This window comes from Ceratotherium simum, chromosome 34 (genome assembly GCF_057802395.1).
Source record: "Ceratotherium simum simum isolate JZ-2026a chromosome 34, ASM5780239v1, whole genome shotgun sequence".
NCBI lineage: Eukaryota > Metazoa > Chordata > Mammalia > Perissodactyla > Rhinocerotidae > Ceratotherium > Ceratotherium simum.
In genome coordinates this window covers 609,447-630,930 of record NC_141933.1, presented here as the reverse complement: position 1 = coordinate 630,930, position 21,484 = coordinate 609,447, and the positions used below count along the sequence as shown (strand labels likewise).

The 21,484-nt window shown below is 63.4% G+C and overlaps 1 protein-coding gene across 10 annotated transcripts in view; it reads left to right on the top strand.

Annotated features, from left to right (window-relative positions):
* Window positions 1–21,484, top strand: part of BRSK2 (BR serine/threonine kinase 2) — a 69,274-nt gene that overhangs the window by 23,468 nt on the left and 24,322 nt on the right. For 9 of the 10 annotated variants that reach the window (XR_015549684.1, XR_015549685.1, XM_087422395.1 and 6 more), the window contains exons 2-3: window positions 19,312–19,406; window positions 20,803–20,888. Coding sequence is in view for 8 of the 10 variants with exons in the window: in XM_087422395.1 (XP_087278521.1) it covers window positions 19,312–19,406; window positions 20,803–20,888 (181 nt within the window). In the remaining 2 variants the exon portion in view is untranslated. Of the gene's footprint in view, window positions 1–19,311; window positions 19,407–20,802; window positions 20,893–21,484 lie in introns of those variants that run through there. The other variant, XM_087422392.1, reaches the window with a different exon arrangement.

The window sequence follows — 21,484 nt, the reverse complement described above, 5'->3', positions numbered from 1 at the left end:
GAGAAGCAGCGCGTCAGTGCGAGCCCGGGATCCGAACCTGGGTCGCCAGCAGTGGAGCGCGCTCACTTAACCACCAAGCCACGGGGCCGGCCCCAAGTCGAAAGTTTTGAAGTCCCTTGTCAGCTGGGACCCGTAACGACAAGATGCACAGAGTTCATTACTGGCTCACGTAGCAACCCTGGGCCTTGTCTGGCACAGGGGCAGCTCCCAGTGGACAGGCAGTGTGGCCCCGGAGGGCTGCGATTGCCCCTGGCGAGCTGGGGTGGGGGCGGCTGGGAAGCCAGGCTGCGGGTGAGGGGGTGGCTGCACCTGGTCGCAGGGCTGCGTTCCGCCGCCACGTCTGTGGGCCAGCGGCCTGCGGGGAGATGCCGGCCGGACCTTCTGGATGGGTGTGGGGAGGCGAGCGGCCGCCTGAGGAGCTGCTGTGGTCTCTCTAGCACTGTGGACCTGCGCGCTGGGGTTGGTCTTTATTTTCATCACGGCCGTGCACCTCTTGGAGCACATCACACGGTCTAGAACAGTGCTCCTCAACCTCTCCAGGGTGAGGGATGCGTTTTTTGTAATTCCCAATCTAGCACTTTAGTGTAATACAGTAAAATGTAGTGAGGGGAAAACCCCAAATCCTGGTGCGGCACAAGCGCATATATTTTACTAGATTCCTCAGGTGTGAGGTTGGGTCAGATTGCTGTAGAAGCATCTGCCTGTTGTCCTCCAGGCTGTGTCCATCTCATCAGGAGCGGTGACAAGGGCGGGTGCTGGTCTGCAGGCCTCGCTCTGGGGGGCCCGGGGATAGGTGGCCGGTGAGCGCCGCCCCCGGATGCCACTCCTGTGAACCGTTTCCAGCTCCAGCGCTTCTGGTGGTGAGCTCGCACCTCAGTCTTGACTGGTCACTTTGGGCAATTCCTAGTGACCCCCACACCTCCCCCTCCCCACCCGCCTCCCGGTGTAGACAGCTGGTGCTCTTCTCGGGGCTTCCTTTGGTCTCCTTGTCCTTGCAAGTAGCACACTAGCCTTGGTCCATCTCGTCACAGCAGCATCTCTTCTCTTTCCTCTGCAAGATGACCGCATCCTTGTCTCCATCTCTCTTTCCCTCCCATCCTCTTCTCTAAGCTACTTTCACCTGTTTTTTTAAGAACAGCATTTCTATTCGTCCTTCAGCCATACTGTGCCTTCTGGGGTTTGACTGTTGGTTGACTCTCACAAGTGAAAAGCCATAAAGAGAGTTTCCACGGTGTCAGCGTGGAAATGTCGTCCAGTGCTGGCAGGTGGGGTGCCAGAGTTACCTCTCCCTGTCAGTGGGGCCAGGGTCGTGTCACCCGCTTGAAAGAAGCTGTGTCCATGTGCCTGGTGGTTCTGCTCTGAGACCTGGTTTTACGGATTTGGGGAAAGCAGAGGTTTCAGAGTCCACTGAGTGGATCTTCTTTCCCGTGAATGTTTACATTCGTGACACATCCCATGGCATCAGTGACACGGTTCTTTTTTTTTTTTTTATAATTTTATTTATTTTTTCACCCAAAGCCCCAGTAGATAGCTGTATGTCATAGCTGCACTTCCTTCTAGTTGCTGTATGTGGGACGCGGCCTCAGCATGGCCGGAGAAGCGGTGTGTCGGTGCGCACCCAGGATCCGAATCCAGGCCGCCAGCAGCGGAGCGCGCGCACTTAACCGCTAAGCCACGGGGCCGGCCCTGTGACACAGTTCTTGAAGAGCACTTTGATTTTCCTGGAGTTCTCAGTTGCCTTTATTTTTTCATTGCACCATTTATTATAAACTCATTTAAAAATATAGAGAGACATAGGCCATCCATTCTATCAGTCCCCTTTCTTTCACGGTAGCCTGCTTCCCAGAGCCCTCTGTCTTTCTGCTCCAAACTGCCGTGTTTCTCTAAGAGGCCTTCAGGGGTTTCCCAGGACCCCCTCTGGATGGGACCCCTTGCTTCCTTCTGGTCTACTGCCTCATTTTGTCAGGTGACTTCCAGGAGAGAAGAGCTCTGAGCCTGAATGTCTGAAGGTGCCCTCTCTGTGCTCATCCCCTTGCAAGGGGTCCTCTGACCCCAGCTCTCTGGACTCTGCTCCATCAGCTCCCGACCTCAGGTGGTGCTGACAGAAGCCAGTCTGACAACCTGCCTTTTTCCTTGTCCCCATTTACATCAGAGCTCCTCAGAAGTGTTATTCTTGTTGAACCCACACCTTTCCCTTTATCTCTTGACCCCGCCACCCTACTGCGGCGACCTTCACAGTGCCGAATCAGTGGTCACTTCTCAGTCCTTGCCCCATCAGCAGCATTCACCACAGTCAAAATTCTCCATCGTTCCTCTCTTCACTGAGCTTATGCAATTCCACATTGCCCTTTTTTTCCTACCCCACCCACTCCTCCCCAGCCTGCTTCGCCAGAGCCTCCTCCTCCGGCCGACCCCTAAGTGTTGGAGTACCAGAGTGAGCTTGGGTCTTACCTCCTGATGGTCACTCCAGGGGATCTCAGCCATTCCTGTGTGCGGAGGGAATGCACGCCTGTCTTATCATCCTTTTACTTCCCACATGCGTGCGTCCTTATATTTGAAGTGTGTCTCTTGGAAAGAACATGTGGTTGGGCCTGGGTTTCCTTTGCCCCCAGTCTGACAGTCTCTTTCACGGGAGTGTTTGGATCTTTGCGTTTTCTGTGATTACTGATGTGGTTCTCTGCAAGTCGACCACCTTTCCTCTGTCTGTCCTTCGTGCGTTTCCCCCTCCTTTCCCGTCTCACTTGGCATCAACCAGCCGTGTTTAGTTACTCCACTTCCTTTCCTCTGTCAGTGTTTTAGCAACACTTCTTTTATTATTTCTTTAGTGGTTACTCGAGAGCAGTTGTTCTCAAAGTCTTAGACCAGGACCCCTTGGGGAGATCCTTACAGGGGTCCATGAGGTCAAAACTGCCTCATACATTATAGGATATCATCGTAGAATGTTATTTGCCTCGACACAGTGGAGTGTCCAGAGGTTCCCCATGTGTCTTCTTTGGAGGCAGATATTAGAGATCTGCGAAGATGTGAAACAGCACGTCTTCTCGCTAGTTCTTCTCAGTTTTGAAAAAAGTACATGGTTATTTTTAATAAAAATATTGCTTGTATTTATATATAGTGGGTTTATTGGATTTAATGAATTAATACATACTGGTAACATTTCTAGTTTTAGGGTCTAGTATGGTCAGTATCAGTAGACATGACCACGTGGATAAAAGTTCTTGGGCGTCCTCAGTAATTCTAGGAGTATAAAGGGGTCCTGAGCCGAGCGGTGAGCTGTCTGATTTAGGGGCTGCAGCCTGCACGCCTGCCTCTCACTGTCCTCCTGGAGTCAGCAGACGCCGTGCTACGGCTGTGCCCAGCACCCTCCACTGGGGCTGCTGTTGCGTGCTCTGCTGGGCGCAGATCCCTCAGCGCCTTGGGCTTGGATTTGCAGAGTTGATCCTTTCAGGAGAAGCTCTTTCAAGGATAGAGTCTAGGTTTCCTCGTGTGTCCCCCCTTGGTGCATCCTTTCCTGCCCGTGAGTCTAGGCTCCCGTCCGCAGTCACTTCCCTTCAGCCTCAAGGGCTCCCTTTAGTGTTTTGTAGTGCTCTGACTACAAACGTCTTTATTCCGCCTGACTTCTGAAGACGTTTTTGCTGGATGTAGAGCTCCGGTCTTCTTTCAGTGCTGAGGAGATGCTGAGCCGCTGTCCCCTGGCCGTGCGGCGTCCGTGGGAAGTCAGGCACTGCTGGAGGCCCCTGATGGGCTGTGCGGTTTTCCTTTGCTGCTTTTAAGATTTTCCCTTTATCCTTCAGGTTATCAGTTCAGTGGTGAGAAGCCTTGGTGTGTTTTCCATGTTTCAGTTCTGTTTTTGGTTCAGTCAGCCTCATGGCCCTGTGGGCTGATGTATTTAACACATTTGGGGAGATGCAGGGCTGTCGTCTCTTCTGTGTCCTCTGCCCTGCTCCCTCTCCTCTTTCTCTGGGCTCCAGTCACAAGTATGGTGGACGTTGGGTGTGGTCCCCAGGTCTCTGGTGTGCTGTTGGGTTGGTTTGTGTTTTCATTCTCCTCTCTCTGAAGTTCATTTTGGGTGGTTTCTATTGACCAGCCTTAGAGTTCACCGGTCCTTTCTTCTGTTGTGTACAGTCTGCTGTTAAGCCGATCCAGTGAGTTCTTTTTGTCCGTCTAGTCCTGTAATTTAAAAATATATACTCATAATAGTATCTTAAAATCCTTTTCTGAAATTTCTAGTATTTGGGTCAGCTGTGGCCTGCTTCTGTTGGCTGGTTTTTCTCTTGAGAGTAGGTCCTATTTTCCTCCTTTGTGTGTGTCATCTTTTTTATTGTATGCCAGACACGTTTATTTAAAAGAACAGTCCAGACTGCAGGAAGCAAGGTTTTCCCAGGAAGTGCTCGCCCTTCCCTCCACCAGGCATTTGGGGGAGCTGGTCAGCCTGATGGACACAGGGCTTTAGCTGGGTCAGTGCTGCACGGCCACTCCAGCAAGTTTCTGCTCTTGCAGGATCTCGAGGGTGTGAGCCCCGGTGTGGACGTCTCTTCCCTGTTCCTGTTGTTTTGAATGCTGGTCACTAGCAGAGTGAACGAGTGACTCTAGCTCTTGGACCTCACTGTCCAGAGGCTGTGCCTGGGCCCATGGCATCCCGGGGGCGGGCGGTCCCTGCGGCCTCGTGCTCTGACGTGTCCATCTGCTCTGGCGCCAGTGCTTGTCTGATGCCCCTCTCCTCTGTCAGCCACTCCCTGTGGTCACAGACGGGGCTTCCTGGGTGGACCGTCTCTCACGGTGTCCGCTTTTCTTTTTGTCCTTTTGCCATGTTGGGCATTTTCTCATGTTTTCAGTCCACATGCCAGTAGCTTCTTGTTCTAGCAGTTGTTATTATCTCTAATATCTTAGAGCTTTCTTGTTTTCTCATCCTTTTTGTAGATTTTGTTTTCTAGATGGAGCAAGCCATTAAATGCTAGTAAATCAGTGCAGAAACAGTAAAATAACAGTTAAATACCAGTTTCTACCGACCGGTTCTGTTCCCGTTCGTGGACTTCCTCAAGTAACGTGTGGCTGGCTGTCCCCGTAACGAGGAGACCTGGCTGGGTGGTGAGGCTCCTCTGTGAGAAGTGGGAACGTTCTTGTCTGGGTCTCCCTGGGCCTCTCTGCAGGGGCCCAGAGCTCAGTGTGGTGTGTCTGCTGGGGGCGTGCTGACGGGCAGGGCCTGGGCATTAGGTCAGTCAGAATGGGAAGGTTGGCTTGGGGCAGCCTCCTGGCCCTTGCAGTCCTGGATTTTGTCTCTGGGTGTCTCTCTGTCTGGGCCTGGGGAGGGGGGACGCTGATCCAGGCCGTCCCGCATCTACACCCTCGATAAATGCCCCGTCTGTGTTTGCAGCCTCACCTCTAGGCCTGCCCTGCACCCCCTGGCTGACACCAACACCTGGGGGCCTCGGGTCCCCTGGAGACCAGCAGGCCTGGCCCCTGTCCTGTCCCCTGTCACCCGCCTTCCTTCCAGAGATTTCTGGATGTTTTGAGGTTTCTCCTTTCAATGCCAGGCTCCCTCTTTTTTAATGCAGAGGGTGGGGCCGATAGGAGGCAAACACAAGGGCCCTGGGTCTGTCTGGCTGGCAGGACCCTGGCAGCCTCTGCAGGCACCAGCCCCAGTGCCAACCTCCTCCCAGGGTGCCCCCAGCCACCTGTCCTGGTCCCTTCTTTCCCCAGAGCTCCCTCTGCCTCCTCGTCCATCTCCTGGGCCAGCAAAGCCCTCCTGGGCCTGGACCCAGTCCTCCTCCCTCTAGCTCCCCTCTCTGATTTGTCATCATCCCCAGTGGAGATGCCATCAGAACACACAGCTGCTTGGGAAACGCCTCGGGGCCCCTTGTGGCCACAGCCAAGGCTTCTGTTCTACTCCGAGCTGTTTTCAGAGCCCATGCCGGCCTGAGGGGGCGGTGTAGGGTCTGCCTGGCCTGGGGGCGGGGTGGTGGTGGTGGTGTAGGGTCTGCCTGGCCTTGGGGCTGGGGGTGGTGGTGTATGGTCTGCCCAGCACTGAGCCTGGAGGCCAGGGGGCTTGGCTTGGGGCCCAGCATTTCAGCTTTGACTTCGGGAGCCTGGCCCGAGCCCCTCATGAGGGAGAAGGTCTGTGTCCCCAGGAGGGCTGCTGCCCCTCCCTCAACCCTCGGACCAGGTCCTGGCAGTGACTTCTTAACCCCGGGCTCCCGGCTCTGGTTCCTATTGACATCTTCCAGTTGGGTGCGGACTGAGAGGGAGCGTTTGGGGGCGGGCATGGGTGACGGTCTTCTGAACTGAAAGGGTTCCTAGCCCCTGCAGCCTGCCTTCAGGCCATGGAGAGAGGGTGCCTGGCTCAGCTGGCCCCACCCTGGAGACCCCCTGGCTACGCTGAGGGTTAGAGGCCGCCCAGCTGGGCCTCCTCATGGGGACAATCCCAGGCTGCCTCTGTGGGGGGAGGGAGCAAGTGTAGGGTGCTGATGACTGCAGATGTGGGGGGGTGTTCTCAATTAATCTTTACCCAGGAAGGAGAGAATGTTAGGACACCCCTGAGGCTGGAGGGGCTTGGGCCCCCACCCCCAGAGAGGATGGGGAGCCAGGCTTCAAAGCCAGGGCCCTGACCGCAGCCATCCATGTCCATGGCTGGGCTGCAGAGATGGATGGCTCCACCTGGGAAGGGGCCTCGAGTACCAGAACAGTGCCCGTGTTGTGTAAGGAGCCAGCATGGCCACGAAGGCAGGAAGGGACGCCTGGGGATGAGTGGGGAGTGGGCACCCCCAACTCCCTTTTTGGGTCAAGGGCTGCTCCCAGGTTTCCAGTGCATCTCGCAGAGGGGGTGGCAGTGCCCCCTCCTCATGTTTGGGTGCTGCGGGTGGGGGGGGTGGGAAGCCGCGCAGAGGCGGCCCAGCGGCTGCAGTGCCTGTGAAATATTTCAGGGCTTAATTAATTTAATTTGAGAGGTTCCTTTTCGGAGCGTGAACAGTTGTCTCCCAAGAGACGCGCGCCGCCCCCCTCCTGCCTGCCTGGCGCTGGTGGGCGAAGGAGACAGTGGAATCTATATTGAGAGTGAGCGGAGCTGGGGGTGCCCGGCGCCCGGGCGCTCCCCCTCCTTGGGGCCTCCTTCCCAGCCGGGGGAGCTGCGTGGGCGTGAACAGGGGCCCGGCCGCGTGACGGCGGGGTGTGGGGTGTCACTGGGAGCTCGCAGGGCCTCCGCAGAGCCCGGAAACGTGGGTGCGCGCGCGGGGGGGGCGGCGGCCGGGGGGGGGGCGGGCGCGGGATCCGGGCATCCCCCAAACGGAGGAGGAGGAGGGGGCTGAGCGAACCCGGAGTGGGGCAGAGGGCGCGTGGCCGGGAAAGGAGGTCGGGTGGGGGGCGGGGAGGATCGCAGGCGGCGCACCCGAGGGGCCGCGGCGCTTTGATGTCGACGCAGCTTGAGAGAGCCCCTCCGCCAGGAGCCGAGTCCGCGGAGCCCCCGCCCGGGCTGGGGAGGGGCCGGCTCCCCCGGGTCTGCCTAGCCCCAGGCGCGAGGCCGCCGCGTGTTTGAAGGGGGCCCGCCGGGCCTGGGCACCCCCTGGGAGGGGACCCGGCAGCTCAGGCGGGTGGGGGGTGCTCTCCGTCCCAGGGCTCCTCCTGAACCAGGCCCGGGAGAGGAGAGGGGAGGAGGGGGACAGGCCGAGGGCTGGGCCTGGGTGGGGGCGGCCGGCGGCCCCCGTCTAGGCGCCTGGCGCTGCTGGCTGCGGGAGGAGGGGGTCTGCGGCCATCCTTCGTTTAGTCTCAGGGTCGTGCAGGCCCCGGCGAAGTCCCCGAATTTCCCCAGCCTCACCACGGGGATCGCCCCCAGGGAGCGCGGTCAGGCGGGACCGACGTCAGGCGGGACGGAGAGGGCGCTGGCTGCCAGGTGCCAGGCCGCCGTCATGTCGTGGGGGGGCGGCCTTGGCGCGGCCCACGCTGCCCACCGTGCCGGCCCAGAGCAACGTGGACCCTCTCATAGCACAGTCTCCCAACACGGGCCTTGGAGGCGGGGCTGGGCCAAAAGACGCGAGAGTCCCCCCAGCCCCTGCTTCGGAGAGGGGCGCAGGGCAGAGGCGCCGCCAGGACCCCGTGGGCGCCTCCAGGCTGCGGACTCGGGGCGGCGCGGGCGGACAGTGATGGTCGTCCCGCTGGAGGGACCTCGAGGCCTCCCTGAGGGTGGGCCTCTGAGACTCGCAAGCGGGCGACAACTCCCTCCGCCCGGCGCCACCTGGGTCGCGCCCTGCTCTCGCCGGTTTTTTGGGGCCCGCGCGTGCGCAGGGAGCCCCGGCGGGTCTGCCCTGTCCGGACTCTCCCTCCCCGACTGCAGGCTGCCGGGCGTGGGGCGCCCTCCCGGCAAGGGTGGGGCTCCTGCAGCGCCTCTCCATCCAACGGTTGGAGGGAGGTGTCCTCCTGGCCGGCTAGGGCCGTTCCATGGGCCCAAGGCCGGACTCGAAGCCAGGGGCGTGGGGGCCCCTGTGGTGGGCGCGGGCGGCCCTGCGTGCGTTCAGCATCCGGCGCCGGGACCCGGGAGGCGCGTCCGGAGGTCGCTGCTGGTGCGCTAGGGACCGTGCAGAGGGGCGCGCGCCGCTGGAGTCCGGGATTCACAGCGCGCTGCCGGACGTGGTGCGGACAGGCCTTCGGGGCCACACCCGGGAAGGGCAGGGGTGTGGCCTGAGATGGCACCCCGGGAGCGCTGACGACCGGCTTCCCAGGGTGCCCTGGCTAAGGCGTAGCCCTAGCTGTGTGGCCCGGAGCAAGTCACCTGCTGTCCCTGCGCCCTGCGGGCGGGACCGCCTGGTCCTGGAGGGCCCCACCGGCTCCTGTCCATGGTGCTGAAAGGCGCGCCCTGTGCCCGGGCTCCCGGACTCGCCAGGCCCCTCCGGCGGCCCAGAAACTGACCACGTTCCCTCCAGCGCCTCTCAGTTTCACCCCACCTCTTTGGCCAGTACCCCCTCGACTCCCCACGCCTGTACAGAGGGGGTGATGGGGGTGGAGCTTGTGCCCGAGCCGGCTGGGGCCCTGCCCCCAGGGCTGGGCTGGGCAGGCTTCACCCTGACCCCCTGGGCAGTGACAGGATAATGGGCCTTGGAGTCACACAGGCCTCTCCCAGCCTCGGTTTCCACTTCTGAGAAAGGGAGCCAGGCTGCTGTGAGGATTCAGGTTCAGCTAGAAGATCTGAGGAGCAATAATGCTGATCAATAGTGGCATTGCTGAAACAGGTGGCCCCATTTGGCCTGGCCACTGCCCAGAGCCCGCCCTGCCCCAGGGCCTCAGCCACAGCTCCCAGTGACTGCAGCTCACTGGACCCCCCAGAGCCGTGCCTGGGTGAGACCAGGTCTCAATGGTGAGACCAGCTGGGCTGCCGCTGTGGGCTCTTACAGAGGCAGCAGAACCCGACACCCCACCCCAACCCTGTCCTTAGTGTGTCCAGGCCAATGCTGGGTCGAGAGACCCTGTGTGCTGAGTGCTGTGAGGAGCTGCCCACACTTGGAGCACAGACACTTGCTGAGTAGGGGCCGTGGGGGGGGAGTAACTTATGTGACAGCGAGTGATCTGAAGATAAAGTCCTCCTAGAGTGAGCAAAAAACCCTTTTGAAACATAGTAGGAGATCTGTGATGAGAGGAAACGCCAGGTAAACACTTGTGCGAGCTGAGGATGCCCGGCACTGGTCCCTGTGGCTGCCCCCACAGACCCCCACAGACCTGGTCCCTAAAACAACAGAGTCCCATTTCTCAATTCTAGGGCCGAAGTCGGGGGTTGGTTCCTCCACAGGCCCCTCCCCAGCTTCTGGTGGGCCACTGGCGTCCTGTGGACGCACTGCCCTGAGGCTGCCTTCGTGTCCACATGGCGTCTCCCCTGCCCCCCGTGTCTGTGTCTAAACTCCCTCTGCTTTCTCTCGTAACAACACTCGTTGTTGGATTTAGGGTCCACTCTGAATGCAGGGAGATCTCATACTGAGACCTATAACTTAGTGACGTCTGCAGAGGTCCTTTTTCTACATAAGTTCACATTTGGGGGTTCTGGGCATTAGCACGTGGACACATCTTGGGGCCACAGTTCAACCCCTACACGTTCCATTGGTGGTTTGGGGCCCCAGGTGGATCCCACAGTGTCCCCACTTTTGCTCTACAGCTTCCTGCCCACAGGCTCAGGAGCGGCTCAGCTGGCTGCCGGGAGCCCTCGGCGGTTACCCGGGGGCAGTGACCTGGAGCACAGCTGATCCAGGGGCCCTCAGCGGTCACCCGGAGGCAGTGTCCTAGGGTGCCAGCTGGTCCTGCAAGGCGAGGGCAGGTGATGCTGCTCCTGAAAGTCTTAACTGGGGTACCCCGGGACCCTCCGCACAGCATCAGTGGGTACCCCCAGCTCTGGGTGAGTGTGGGGTGAGAGGAGGAGAGCCAAGTGGGCATGAGGGTGTCCCAACCATTGCCTTTGTGGGGTGGCCTCCAGCCCACCCTCAGAATCCCGCACCCACCCAGGCAGGCAGGGAGGGGCTGTGTGTCAGGTGAAGTGTGGGAGACAAGACAGGGTGACACCCAGTGGCAGGAACTTTCCCCTTGTGTGAGGAGAAGGATACAGACCCCACCCCCACCCCAGGAACTGGGCTGCATTGCGTCCTCGCAGGGACAGGGGAGCTGACCGGTAGGCTGGAGGTGGAGACACTCGGGGAGACGCTCTGGCCTGGGAGCCCCACCAGGTGGGCTGCCTGGAGCCGCCAGCCAGGGATGGGGTGTGGAGAGAGGCAGACCAGACCTGTGTGCCCCTTTGGTCCCAGTTCCACAAAAGCTCCGAGGTAAGCAAACTGGCCTGGACCCCCTGGGCAGTCTGCCAAGAGGCCATGTGTCCTGCCCTGTGAGGCAATCCCTGTGTGCTCAGCTCGTGTGAGGGGCCAGTCCTGAGTGTACCTCGAAAGCCTGGCAGTTGGAGCAAGTGTATTTGTCTTCTGTGCTGTGTGACGAGTTACCCCAACACCCGGTGGCTGGAGACAGCAAACGTCCGCTCAGCTCCTGAGGGTCAGTTGTCTGGGGGTGCCACACTGGGGGTCGTGCTTGGGGGTCCCCCAGGGCTCCAGGAGTGGGCCAGGGCTGCACCGCCTAGAGGCTCCACTGGGGCCAGGGCCCTGCTTTCTGGAGGCTAGAGGCCTCCGTCCCTGGCCGCGTGGGCATCTCACAGGGCGCGGCCTTGGGACAAGGGAGCTGGGCTTCCCAGAGCAGTGATCCCGGGGAACGGGACCCAGAAGGAGCTGTGCTCTTATCATCTGACCGCGGAAGGATGGATCCATCCTTTCTGCCATGTTTCGTCGGCCACACAGACCAGCTGTGGTGCAGTCTAGGGGGACCACACTGCCAGGCGGCTGGCTTCCACGAGGTGGGGTCACAGGGGTCCTCCTGGAGGCTGCTGCACGCCGAGGCAGCTGCCTGGCGTGTTTTACTGCAGTCTGGAGCAGCAGGGTGACCAACTGGTAGGGAGAGCCAGAACTGGGAGGCCAGAGGCTGCAGGGCCAGGTGCAGCTGGGACACTGCAAACCCTGGTGCTTGCCCACGGCTCCCGCCCAGGTGTGCCCTGGGCACTGGGGGAGGGGCCTGTCAGCTCCCAGACCTGCCCTCACTCGGGGCTCAGCTCCATGCTCAGCTTCCCTGGGAGCCCACCTGGGCCAGCTCGTCCAGTGGCTCCTTCACTTCTGGCTGCCTGTCCCCGGCCGTGTTTGGCTGCATCAAGCCTTTGGTCCGTGGAGGATGCCGTGCCCCACTCCTCCCCTCTAGTTTTGCTTCTGGAACCACCTAGCCTCTCTTGCCTGTCGCGAGGGCGTGTGTAAGCTCTCCTGAGGGTGGGCTGGCAGCTCCCACGCTGGGCGCAGTGTTGTGGTACATGTGGGGACAGTGGCCAGGGCAGGACCGTGAGGACCGATGGCAGGAGCGTCCCCCTGCGAGGCCACTTGGGAGCAGAGCCTGGTTAAGCTCTGGTCCTGGTGATGGTCAAGGGCAGCCTGCAGGCTCTGAGCACCAATCCGGATTCAGGCCTGCTCTCAGCAGAAGGACATTGTGTGCTGATGCCCTGCGGGTGGCAGGGGACTCGGCCCCTTTCCTGCCCGCAGTCCCGGGCGCCTTCTCCGTTACCGCAGCCGCACTGCATCTCAGCCAGCCTGACCACTGTGGGCCGCTGGGGCGGGGGAGGCAGGGCTGGCTCAGGGCAGCCAGCTTTGCTGATTCATTTTTCCAGGAGCTGGTGAGGTGCCACTGCCCCCACCCTCCTCCAAGGAGAGCCCAGGTGGGGGGCAGGGGGAGGCTGCTCCATTGCGTCCAGCCCAGGAAGACAGGTGTGTCTGCTGCACTTGGCCACAGGACCTGCTCCCCATCACACCCCCATGAGTGCAGCCCCCACAGTGAGGTATGGAAAATGGGTCACCGTTGGCTGGGCCTGTTGCCCTGGAGAGCTGGCCACGTGGTCCAGAGGTGCAGCGTTAGTGACAGGAAGGAGGTTCCCAGGCATTAGTGTCCCTCAGCGGGTCCTGTGAGCATTAGTGGCTGGAAACTGCTCCCTCCTGAGGAGCTGAGAGGGGCTCCTGGGGGTCTGGGCAGGGCCTGCCCTGCTCCTCCTCCTGGCTCAGCAGAAGCCTGGGGAATCAGGAGTGGGGCTGCCAGCTGACTCAGAGCTGGGCCCCACGAGTCTCCTTCCCCGGACCCCACAGGCGGCCTGCTCCCGGGTCACCCCGCCCAAGGACCAGCAGACACACAGCCTGGGTCCCAGTGCCCTGCACAGCAAGGAGGCTGGTGTGAGCACACAGACAGCAGGTTTCACATGAGTAGGCATGTTCCCATCCCTTCCTGCTCAGGGTCCATTTTCTATCTTCTGAGGGCGTCAGAGGCCAGGCTCTGTGGCCGGCTGGGCACCTGGCTCTGTCAGCACCACGGACAGCTGCCGCCCTTTGTCACCTAGAGTCAGGAGCTGCTGGCAGCCCAGGTCCTGGTCTACAGAAAGCCTCCCGCCTCCTCCCCAAGGCACCCCCTCCCCAGGGCGCCCCCTCCCCAGAATGCCCCTTCCCTAGGGCGCCCCCTCCCCAGGGTGCCCCCTCCCCAGGGCGCCCCCTCCCTAGGGTGCCCCCTCCCCAGACTGCCCCATCCCAGAGTGCCCCCTCCCCAGGGGCGCCCCCTCCCCAGACTGCTCCCTCCCCAGACTGCCCCCTCCCCAGGGCGCCCTCTCCCCAGACTGCCCCCTCCCCAGACTGCTCCCTCCCCAGACTGTCCCCTCTCCAGACTGCCTCCTCCCCAGACTGCCCCCCCCAGACTGCCCACTCCTCAGGGTGGCTCTGCATGTCTCGGGGACCTGTACTTCTCCCCCTCCCCCTCGAGCCTCGTGATCCACTTCTGTCCCCCGTTCTCCTGTCCCACGTCCTTGCTGGGCCTTGTGGGTAGAGTAGACAGCTGACTCCCATCCTTTCTCTGAACTCTCACCCTTTTCTGGGGGAGGCAAGGGGTGGCAGAAGCTGGAGGAGGGGTCCCCGAGGTGGCCCTGAGGCAGAGGACCCGCAAAGCTGTCACTGGGCAGGGGGAGCACAGGGAGAAGCACCTTTTGGGCAGAAACTCCAGGGCTCTGGAGCGCGGACCCCTGAGGGCGGGGCCACAGCTGTGGCTCGTGGCTGTGGCTGGGGAGCGAGGGAGGAGGGGTGGGGAGGGCTGTGGCAGGGCCGGCGAGTGGGCGGTGGGACCTCCGAATGGGGAGCAGCCACGCGCGGGGGACAGAGAGGCAGACATGCCCTGAGAGTAACTGAGTCAGAAATGGGGGGCCCAGGTCTCCAGCACCTTCCTGGAGGCTCCAGACCCTGAGGGACCTCTTCCCTCCACTGGCTCAGCTCCCCAGGGGTGGCGCTCATGGGGGCAGCGTGGTCTCAGTAGCTGGTAGTTTGAATGAGAAAGGACCGCTTCTCCCCTTGCTGTGCCCGTCTGTGTACGAGCCACGTGCACCACCTCCCGGGACTCTGCAGGCAGGCCCAGGGAGGTTCCCAGGCGCGTGCAGAGGCCCGGGTTTGTGTCGCCGTGGCAGTGCGGGGGGCGCAGGCAGGGCGGTCCCGCCACGGGACCCACGTGCAGTGGGTGTGCACTGGCAGGTGTGTGCCCCTCCCATCTCTGGGTTCCATGCAGAGGACCTTCGGGGCCTGGGCTGGCACCTAGCACGTAGTGGACATGCAGAGAATGTGGCCAGCGAACACTGGCTGGGGACGGAGACCTGAGATGACCCACCAGGGGAAGGTTTGAGGTCACTGTGTTTCTCAGGCTCCTTCCCTGGACGCGGGACGGGTCAGCCTCACAGGAAGAAGATGCAGAGGTTCTGCCTGAGTGGAGCAGGGCAGGGTGAGGGGCCACAGGCTGGGCCCCACGGCAGGCGAGCTCTCACGCACAGCCAGTGTCATGGCCTTGACCTCCAGGCTCCGAGAACCTCTTCCCAGCCCTGGGACAGGGTGGCTGGGACGCGCTGGGAGGGCCCTGGGGTGACAGGAACCGTGGGGCCGTCAGTGAGGGCCTGGCCAAGGCAGCCGTCCAGGAGCGATTGTGAGTCATTTCGGGCGTGACAGGTCCAGGAGCTGCACCCCAGCCCTCCTCTGGGGAGGCTCCCCACCCGAGAGATGCCATCCCTCCAGGAGGGTGGTCCCGGTGCAGCGTGGCGGAATGGACAGTAGAGCCACAGTGCCTCCTGCCCGTCCTGGGGCTCAGGAGACGTGGATGTAACGTGGGCCGGGGTGGAGGCATCAGAGACGAGACCTGACTCACGAGTCCCCAAGAGGAGGAGGACCCCTGTCTGGTCCCAGCCCCCTGCAGCAGCCACACACGGGGCAGCCGGAAAAGGCCCAAGTGTGCAGGATGCTCGCTGGGCACCCCGAAAGATGGCATGGCCTGGGTTTGGGAGGCCGTGGGGCCAGCTGAGGGGGGCTCAAGGCCCTCTGGCCATAGGCAGAGGGGGAAGGTGCCCGGGAGGCAGGACCCTCACATGAGGCGTTCCCAAACAGGCCTTGTAGGAGGCCACTCCATGGGGCCCCAGTGCCTGGGGGAGGGATGAGTGTGGTCAAGAACTTCAGGGGCAGCTCGGCCCCACGAAGAGGACAGAGTGGACGGGCCACCCGGGGTACTGAGCTGTCTGTCCGTGGGGTCTGCAGGGCTTGTGGCAGATGGTGGAGGGAGCACCCAGGACCCCCAGGGGTCGGGTTAGGGGGCAGCAGGCTGTGGCTGGGCCACCCTGAGAGGTCAGGGTGCAGTCCTGGGGCTGTGCCAGACCCAGCTTTCCCCATGTTGGGTGGGCCCGGAGTGCCGAGGGAGGCTTACTGCTCTGGGCTGGAAACGCATGAGGTGCGCCGTGGTGCTCCAGGCTCATCGAAAACCCCGTGCGTCTGCGTGGGGAAGAGTGTCCCCAGACTGCCCCCACTGACGCGCTAGGCTACAGAGCTGGAGCCCGGGTCACAGAGTCCCCCTCCCTCCCGGGTACAGCACTGTCACCTGCCCTGGACCCCTGCCAGGCCAAAGGGCAGAGGAGTCCGAGCCCCCCTCGGGGAGCTCCGAGGGCTCAGAGCCCTCCGGCAGGGTCTTTTCCGCAGGACCAGGACCAAGAAGGAAAGGGAAGCTGAGGCATCTGCCCAGGACTGCCCGGCCCTCCTGGCCCTACAGGCCCCTGCAGCCGCTGGGGCCCCGCACACGGGCCCGCTTCCTTCCTCCTCCCAGACTGCTGCAGTGGGTGTGAGGGTGGGCGGGGGGCCGGCGGGGGGCAGGAGGGCTGGGCTCCCTGCGGAGAGCTGCTGAGCCGAGCCCAGAGAGTGCCCTGCCCACCAGCTCTCTGGCCACCTGTGGGCCCCATGGGCCCCGATAGCTGTGTGGAGGACGGGGTGGGTGGGCTCAGGAGGCCGTTCTGCTGCCCCAGCCCAGGTAGGGGGAGGGCCCCACACTCCTTGGCGCTGGGGCCTGGGTGCAGAGTCTGCTTTCGGATACCAGTCCCCGGCTCCCTTGACCATCCTGGCCCAGGGAGGTGGGCGCCCGTGTTACGGCCCTTGTGCACCTGTGCCTGAGCCGGGGGCGCAGCGGGGAGCCCGCGGGTTGGGCAGCCCTGCAGGGCCCAGGGTCCTCGGCCTTTCAACCATGCCTTCCCTCCATGCCCTGGGGCCCCGTGATGCCTGCAGCCCCTTCCTGCATGCGGGCCCCGCACCCTGGGGCGCCGCCGCCTGGGCGGATCCACCGCCACTCCTCCCGCAGTGCCTGTGACACCTATACTTTCCCCGTCTCGACACGCACCCGTGCTTGCTGTAAAGACGATAATTAGAGACAGAGTCGCAGTTGGAAAATGAGCCTGAGCAGCTGAGGGGCTGGATAAAGAGGGCGATCATGGGCTTCCCCAAAGAAGCTGCCGTCTGTCGGGCTGAGGCCGCAGCCTGCTCAGAAGGGCTCCTGAGGGTGCACTCTCCACTCCCTGCCTCCAGGGGGTGGCAGGACTGCTGGGGACCCAAATATCCCTCCATGAGGACCCTGGAGCTGTAGGAGACCATCACACCCAAGGCTGAGCCACTGCCCAGCGTGGCAGGGGAGCTTCACCAAGGAGGGGCACCTCCACGCTGGGCTTTGAGGGGTGTGTAGGAGTCTGCGGGGGTAGAGGACTGTCTGGGCAGAGGGCAGCAGATGGAGGAAGATGAAGGCAGGGAGGGAGCCGCCAGAGTTCCAGGATGCAGCCCAGGGCAGCGCCCCTGCACCCCAGCCATGCGTCCTGGCCCCCCAGGCCCGTGAGCAGCTCTGTGAGGGCAGCAGGCCTGTGCCCTGACCTCATCTCCCAGGCCCTTTGTCCTCCCGGCGTTTCTGAGTGGCTGTGCACCAGCGGGTGATGGAGCCACTGTTCCCTCGACGGTACGGTGGGGATGGGGGAGGCCCCACGTCACACGGCGCCTGGCCCACAGTTGGCTCTCGGCAGACTGCCGTCGTCATGGTGGCGGTGCCTCATCCGTGTGACTTGCTGCTGGTGGAGCGTCACTGCCAGGCTCCTGTCACTCTGAGGCCGCCTCTCTCCCATGTCTGGAGGCAGGGCCACCCCCCACACCCGTGACTCCTGCCTCCTCAGGACCGGCGTGTGCGTGGGGGGGGTGTGCACACACCGTGCTCCTGCTGCTCTGTCACGGCGTCCACTGCCGCAGCCGGCTGGCCGGCGTGGTCCTGGTCCGTGCCCTCGGGTCATGTGGCGCCTCCGTCTGCTCAGGACCCTGGTGGCTGAGCCGCACTCGCCTCCTTCCCACGTCACTCCCCGTTTTTACAGGAACTATAGCAGCATGGCTGGCCCCAGGCTGTGCCCGCCTGCCCTCGGGGTGCTGTCCTGGTGCCCCACCCTGGCGGCCGTCCCGGGGCACTGACAGTGACAGCCCTTTGCCCTGTGGGGTCTCTCGGGCTCACGTTCAGGTGTTTCTGGCCATTCACCTCTCCTCCCAGGACCCTCGCCTGCTGTATGCCCACTGTGTCCCCCGTGTCCCCGGCGTTCAGGGACTTGTAGGACTTGTCCCCTTGGGGTAGCAGCCTTTGCTGCCTGTCACCGCTGATTCCCCGGTTCCTCGATGCCTGTCAGCCTTCTTTGGGGTCTTGCAGGACGGGACAGAGATGTTGCTTCTAACGGGCCAAGTCCTGCCCGTGTCTGGGAGGGCAGCCCGTCCTGGAGGGCGGAGCCCCTGGGCCCCGCTCTGCTGCCTCCTCTGCCTCCTGCTCCTCGCGCTGCTCATCCTCCAACCTGGAATCACAGGGCTCGAGCCCCAGATCAAAGGCAGCCGTGAGAGGCCCCAGGAGCCGCAGCCCTTCCCGGGGCACAAGCCGGGGCTCAGCGGGCACCGTGCTGCCCGTCGGGCCTTTCCTGAACTCGGGAGCTTTCCGGCACGGGGCTCCCACAAGGTCCGGGTCCCCCACCTGCCGCCTGTCCCCAGCCGGGCCTGTGGCTGCTCCGGCCCCCAGGGAGCCAACATCGTCTCAGGCCCACTGCAGAGGCTGCGGCTGCAGGGCGGTCGGGGCGTGACGGGGCGCCAGGGGGCCCGGGACGCCTCCTGACGCCACAGGAGCAGGTGAAGTGTGCTAGAGGGAAAGAACACAAGAGTGACCCGTGGGGGGACTTGTCTTCAGTGCGTGTGACAAAGAATTCATTTCCCGTAAAATCGAAGGGCTCCTGCAAATTGGTAAGAACCCCCGAGAGTCGGTCACCACGAGAAGGCGTTCAGGTCCCCGCTGACGCGGCAGCAGGAGCCGGACACGACTCCTGGTAGAGCTGGGACAAAAGAGCCTGTGGGCGTCCCTCAGTGTTCACAGAAGGGCGGCCCTCGAGAGGGAGCAGAGGTCACTATCGGGCTGCGGTTTGTGGTCAAGGGGTCACTCTGCGCGTGGCAGCACCCAGGCCCCAAATGCCGGAGGTGGCCCCGACTCTTGTGATGATCTCCTTATGCCCACAGGGACGAAAGTCACCTTGGGGAAGGTCGGGTTGGGGCTCGGGAAGGGAGAGCGCAAGGCGTCCTGGGTTGAGGCTGCAGAGCAGTCCAGCCAGAGGGCAGCGGGCCAGGCCACACGGGAGAGAGGCTGCTGGTGGCCCTGGTGGTGTGTCCCTGCAGGGGAGGGCAGGTGCCCGCTGTGCCTACGTGACAAGGGGGCGGCAACCAGAACCGTGGGTCCTGGACATGTGAGGCGAGGGGAGGTGAATTAGCAGAGCTTTCCGTCCCGTAGGGGGCCAGGGGAGGAGGGCCCGTCCTGGTGTCATGGGGAGAGCACTGAGCTGGGCACAGGAGTCGGACACCTTTGTCCAGGGGTCTGCAGGCAGAAAGGAGGGTGACAGGTGGGGGTCGCAAGGCGGCAGAGGCTGGGTGTCCTGGGGGAGGTGTCCGTGTGGGGCCTCGTGGGGTGGCGGGGGTGGCCTGGGATCCAAGGGCACCCTGGCTCCCCTCCTGGGGGCGGCTGAAGGCCTGGGGGAGGGACTCTGGGAGCCAGGGTTCGCCTGAGACCCAGGGCTCCAGGAGGCATGTGGCGCGGGGCAGAGGGACACTCCACACAGAGCCCTTCGGGGCAGTGACCAAGGAGCGTGGAAGCGGCCGGTGGCCCGGGAGTCCGGCAGGCTCCAGCAGGCTGGTGGGGGGCGGGGGAGCCGGATCCAGACGGAGTGAGGGGCTGGGTTGGGCGTGGGGATGGGTCGGGACCCTCGGCCAGGGCCCTGGAGAGCAGGCTGTGGCCACCCCCAGGAAAGCTCTTCGGGGTCGGGGAGCCCACGGCCTCGAGTCCTCCAGGCCCTGGGCGCGGCCCCAGGTGGGGTCTGATGGGCCTCTCCCCCCGCAGGCCTCGTGAAGCTGGGCATTCACTGTGTCACGTGCCAGAAGGTGGCCATCAAAATCGTCAACCGGGAGAAGCTCAGCGAGTCCGTGCTGATGAAGGTGAGCCGAGAGCTGGGCCTGGTGGAGCAGGCGGGGCCTCGGGACCAGCCTGGGGTGGCCTCGTGGTGGGGGCGCTGTGGGGGGCCCAGAGCTGGGCTGCAGCGAAGCCGGCCCAGGTGGGTCCTGCCCCTCCTGCCCCTGGTGTCCCCCTGTCCTCTGCGCCCTCCCCTGGCCTCCATCAGTCAGTCAGTCAGCCTCAGTCCGTCACCACCGAGTGCGCCGGCCCCTCCCCTCCAGCCCTGCCCACGCTTTCCCCCTCTTCAGCCAGGGGCCTGAGGCACAGCCAGTGCTGTACTGACCGCTGAGACAGCCGGCTGGGCCTCAGCTCCAGTTAGAATGAGGACCAGACGCCCGCCTCTGAGGAGGAAAGAAGAGGTGATAGGCCCCCCTTCCCGCCCCCCCCTCCCAGTCCTGGGAGCCCCTCAGCCTCCTGGGCAGTCTGGTCCCTCTTTGGGACTGGAGCAGGCCCCACGTGGCCGAAGAATTCCTGAGGTCTGACCAGACGCTCAGTGGGGAGGGGGCTGCCCAGGCCTCAGGGTCTCCGTCTGCTCGCATGGGGGTGTGGGGCGGCTGAGACCTCCAGGTGGGTGGCAAAGCAGGGGCTCCCCCATCACCAACGGCTGCGGCCCCTGACCCCCCTGCCCACCCTCGCCGTGGTTAATTCACTCGTCCACGTGAATATCTGCTCTGAGCGGGCCGCAGGGTAGTGAGCCTCGCCCTCCCAGCACCTGGGGACACATGGGATGGTGATGGGGACACCAGGGGACGGTGATGGGGACAGTGAAGGGGGCTCTGCTCAGGCGGGTGGAGACGAGCGGGGGGGCTGCTGGCGGGTGAGAGCCAGGGACAGTGAGGACCCCTCTGGTTGCTGGGGGCAGGGAGGGACTTGGGCCCAGCGGGGGAAACCCGGGGACAGGTCAGACAGTTTTAAGGGGCGCGGCTGGTCCTGGGGTGGGGGCAGTGCAGGTGGGGGTCAGGCAGATTCTGGGCTCTGGCTGGGGGGCTGGGGCTTGCAGGTCCAGTCTGCTGCCCATGAGGTATCCGGGTGGAGAGACAGGTACTCGGTGAAAGGGAGTCTGGGGCTGTAACTGGGCCCACCCCTACCCAAGGCCGGCTGGCCGCCCCACGTGGGTGGAGACCCTGCCCTAGAACGGCCCTGCTCCAGAGCCCTGTGCTGCCCCCATGAGCCCACCAAGGCACCTGAGGGGCTCGGCCCACTCAGACCCCTGAGGGCAGGGCAAGCAGCGGTTCCATGTCCCCCCACAGCCTGGCCCCACATGCGGCATGGGACACGGAGCCTCGGAAGGAAGGGACAGGTGGGTGGGTGGATGTGGGGGTGTGAGGGAGTGAGCCCCCACCCCTCCCCCCGCCATGACGTGCTCTCTTCTTCGAGCAGGTGGAGCGGGAGATTGCGATCCTGAAGCTCATCGAACACCCTCACGTCCTAAAGCTGCATGACGTTTATGAAAACAAAAAATATTTGTAGGTATTGCTGGGTCTGGAGAGCTGGGGTGGCCGGAGCAGGGGCTGGGGTCTCGGGCAGTGGGGCTGGTCTGGGAGCTGTCTTAGGAGGGGTCTGAAGGAAGAGCCCCAGGCCGTGGCAGTCACTGGCCTGCTCTGCTGGGGACTGGCAGAGCCACCAAGTGGGGCGGGGCCTCCTGGAGGAGTGGGCTGCGGCTGGGGGTCAAGGGGCGGGGGCCTCTTGGATCCTCTCTCCCTGGCCCCATGGAGCCTCGCGGCCCCGTCACCGCCGGGGGCTCCCACTCTCCCTCCCCACTCTCCCTCTCCACTCCCACTGAGCCCCCATCTGCTCCCTCCTGGGCTGGGGACCCCAGGCCAGCTGGCTGCACTGTCACTGCCCCAGGCCCCTCACCAGCCTGTTGTCCCGCCGCCGACCCTTCCTGGGGACGGCCAGCCCCGGGCTGCTGAGTGTGGCCGACCTGTCACTACCCGCTGCTGCCGAGGCCAGCGGACATCTCACTGTCCAGGCCGACCTGGGGCGGAATCCTGGTGCCCCCAGGTCACCAGCCGTCGGGTCTCAGCGAGCTCGCCTGGGGGTGCGGCAGCGATCACCCACA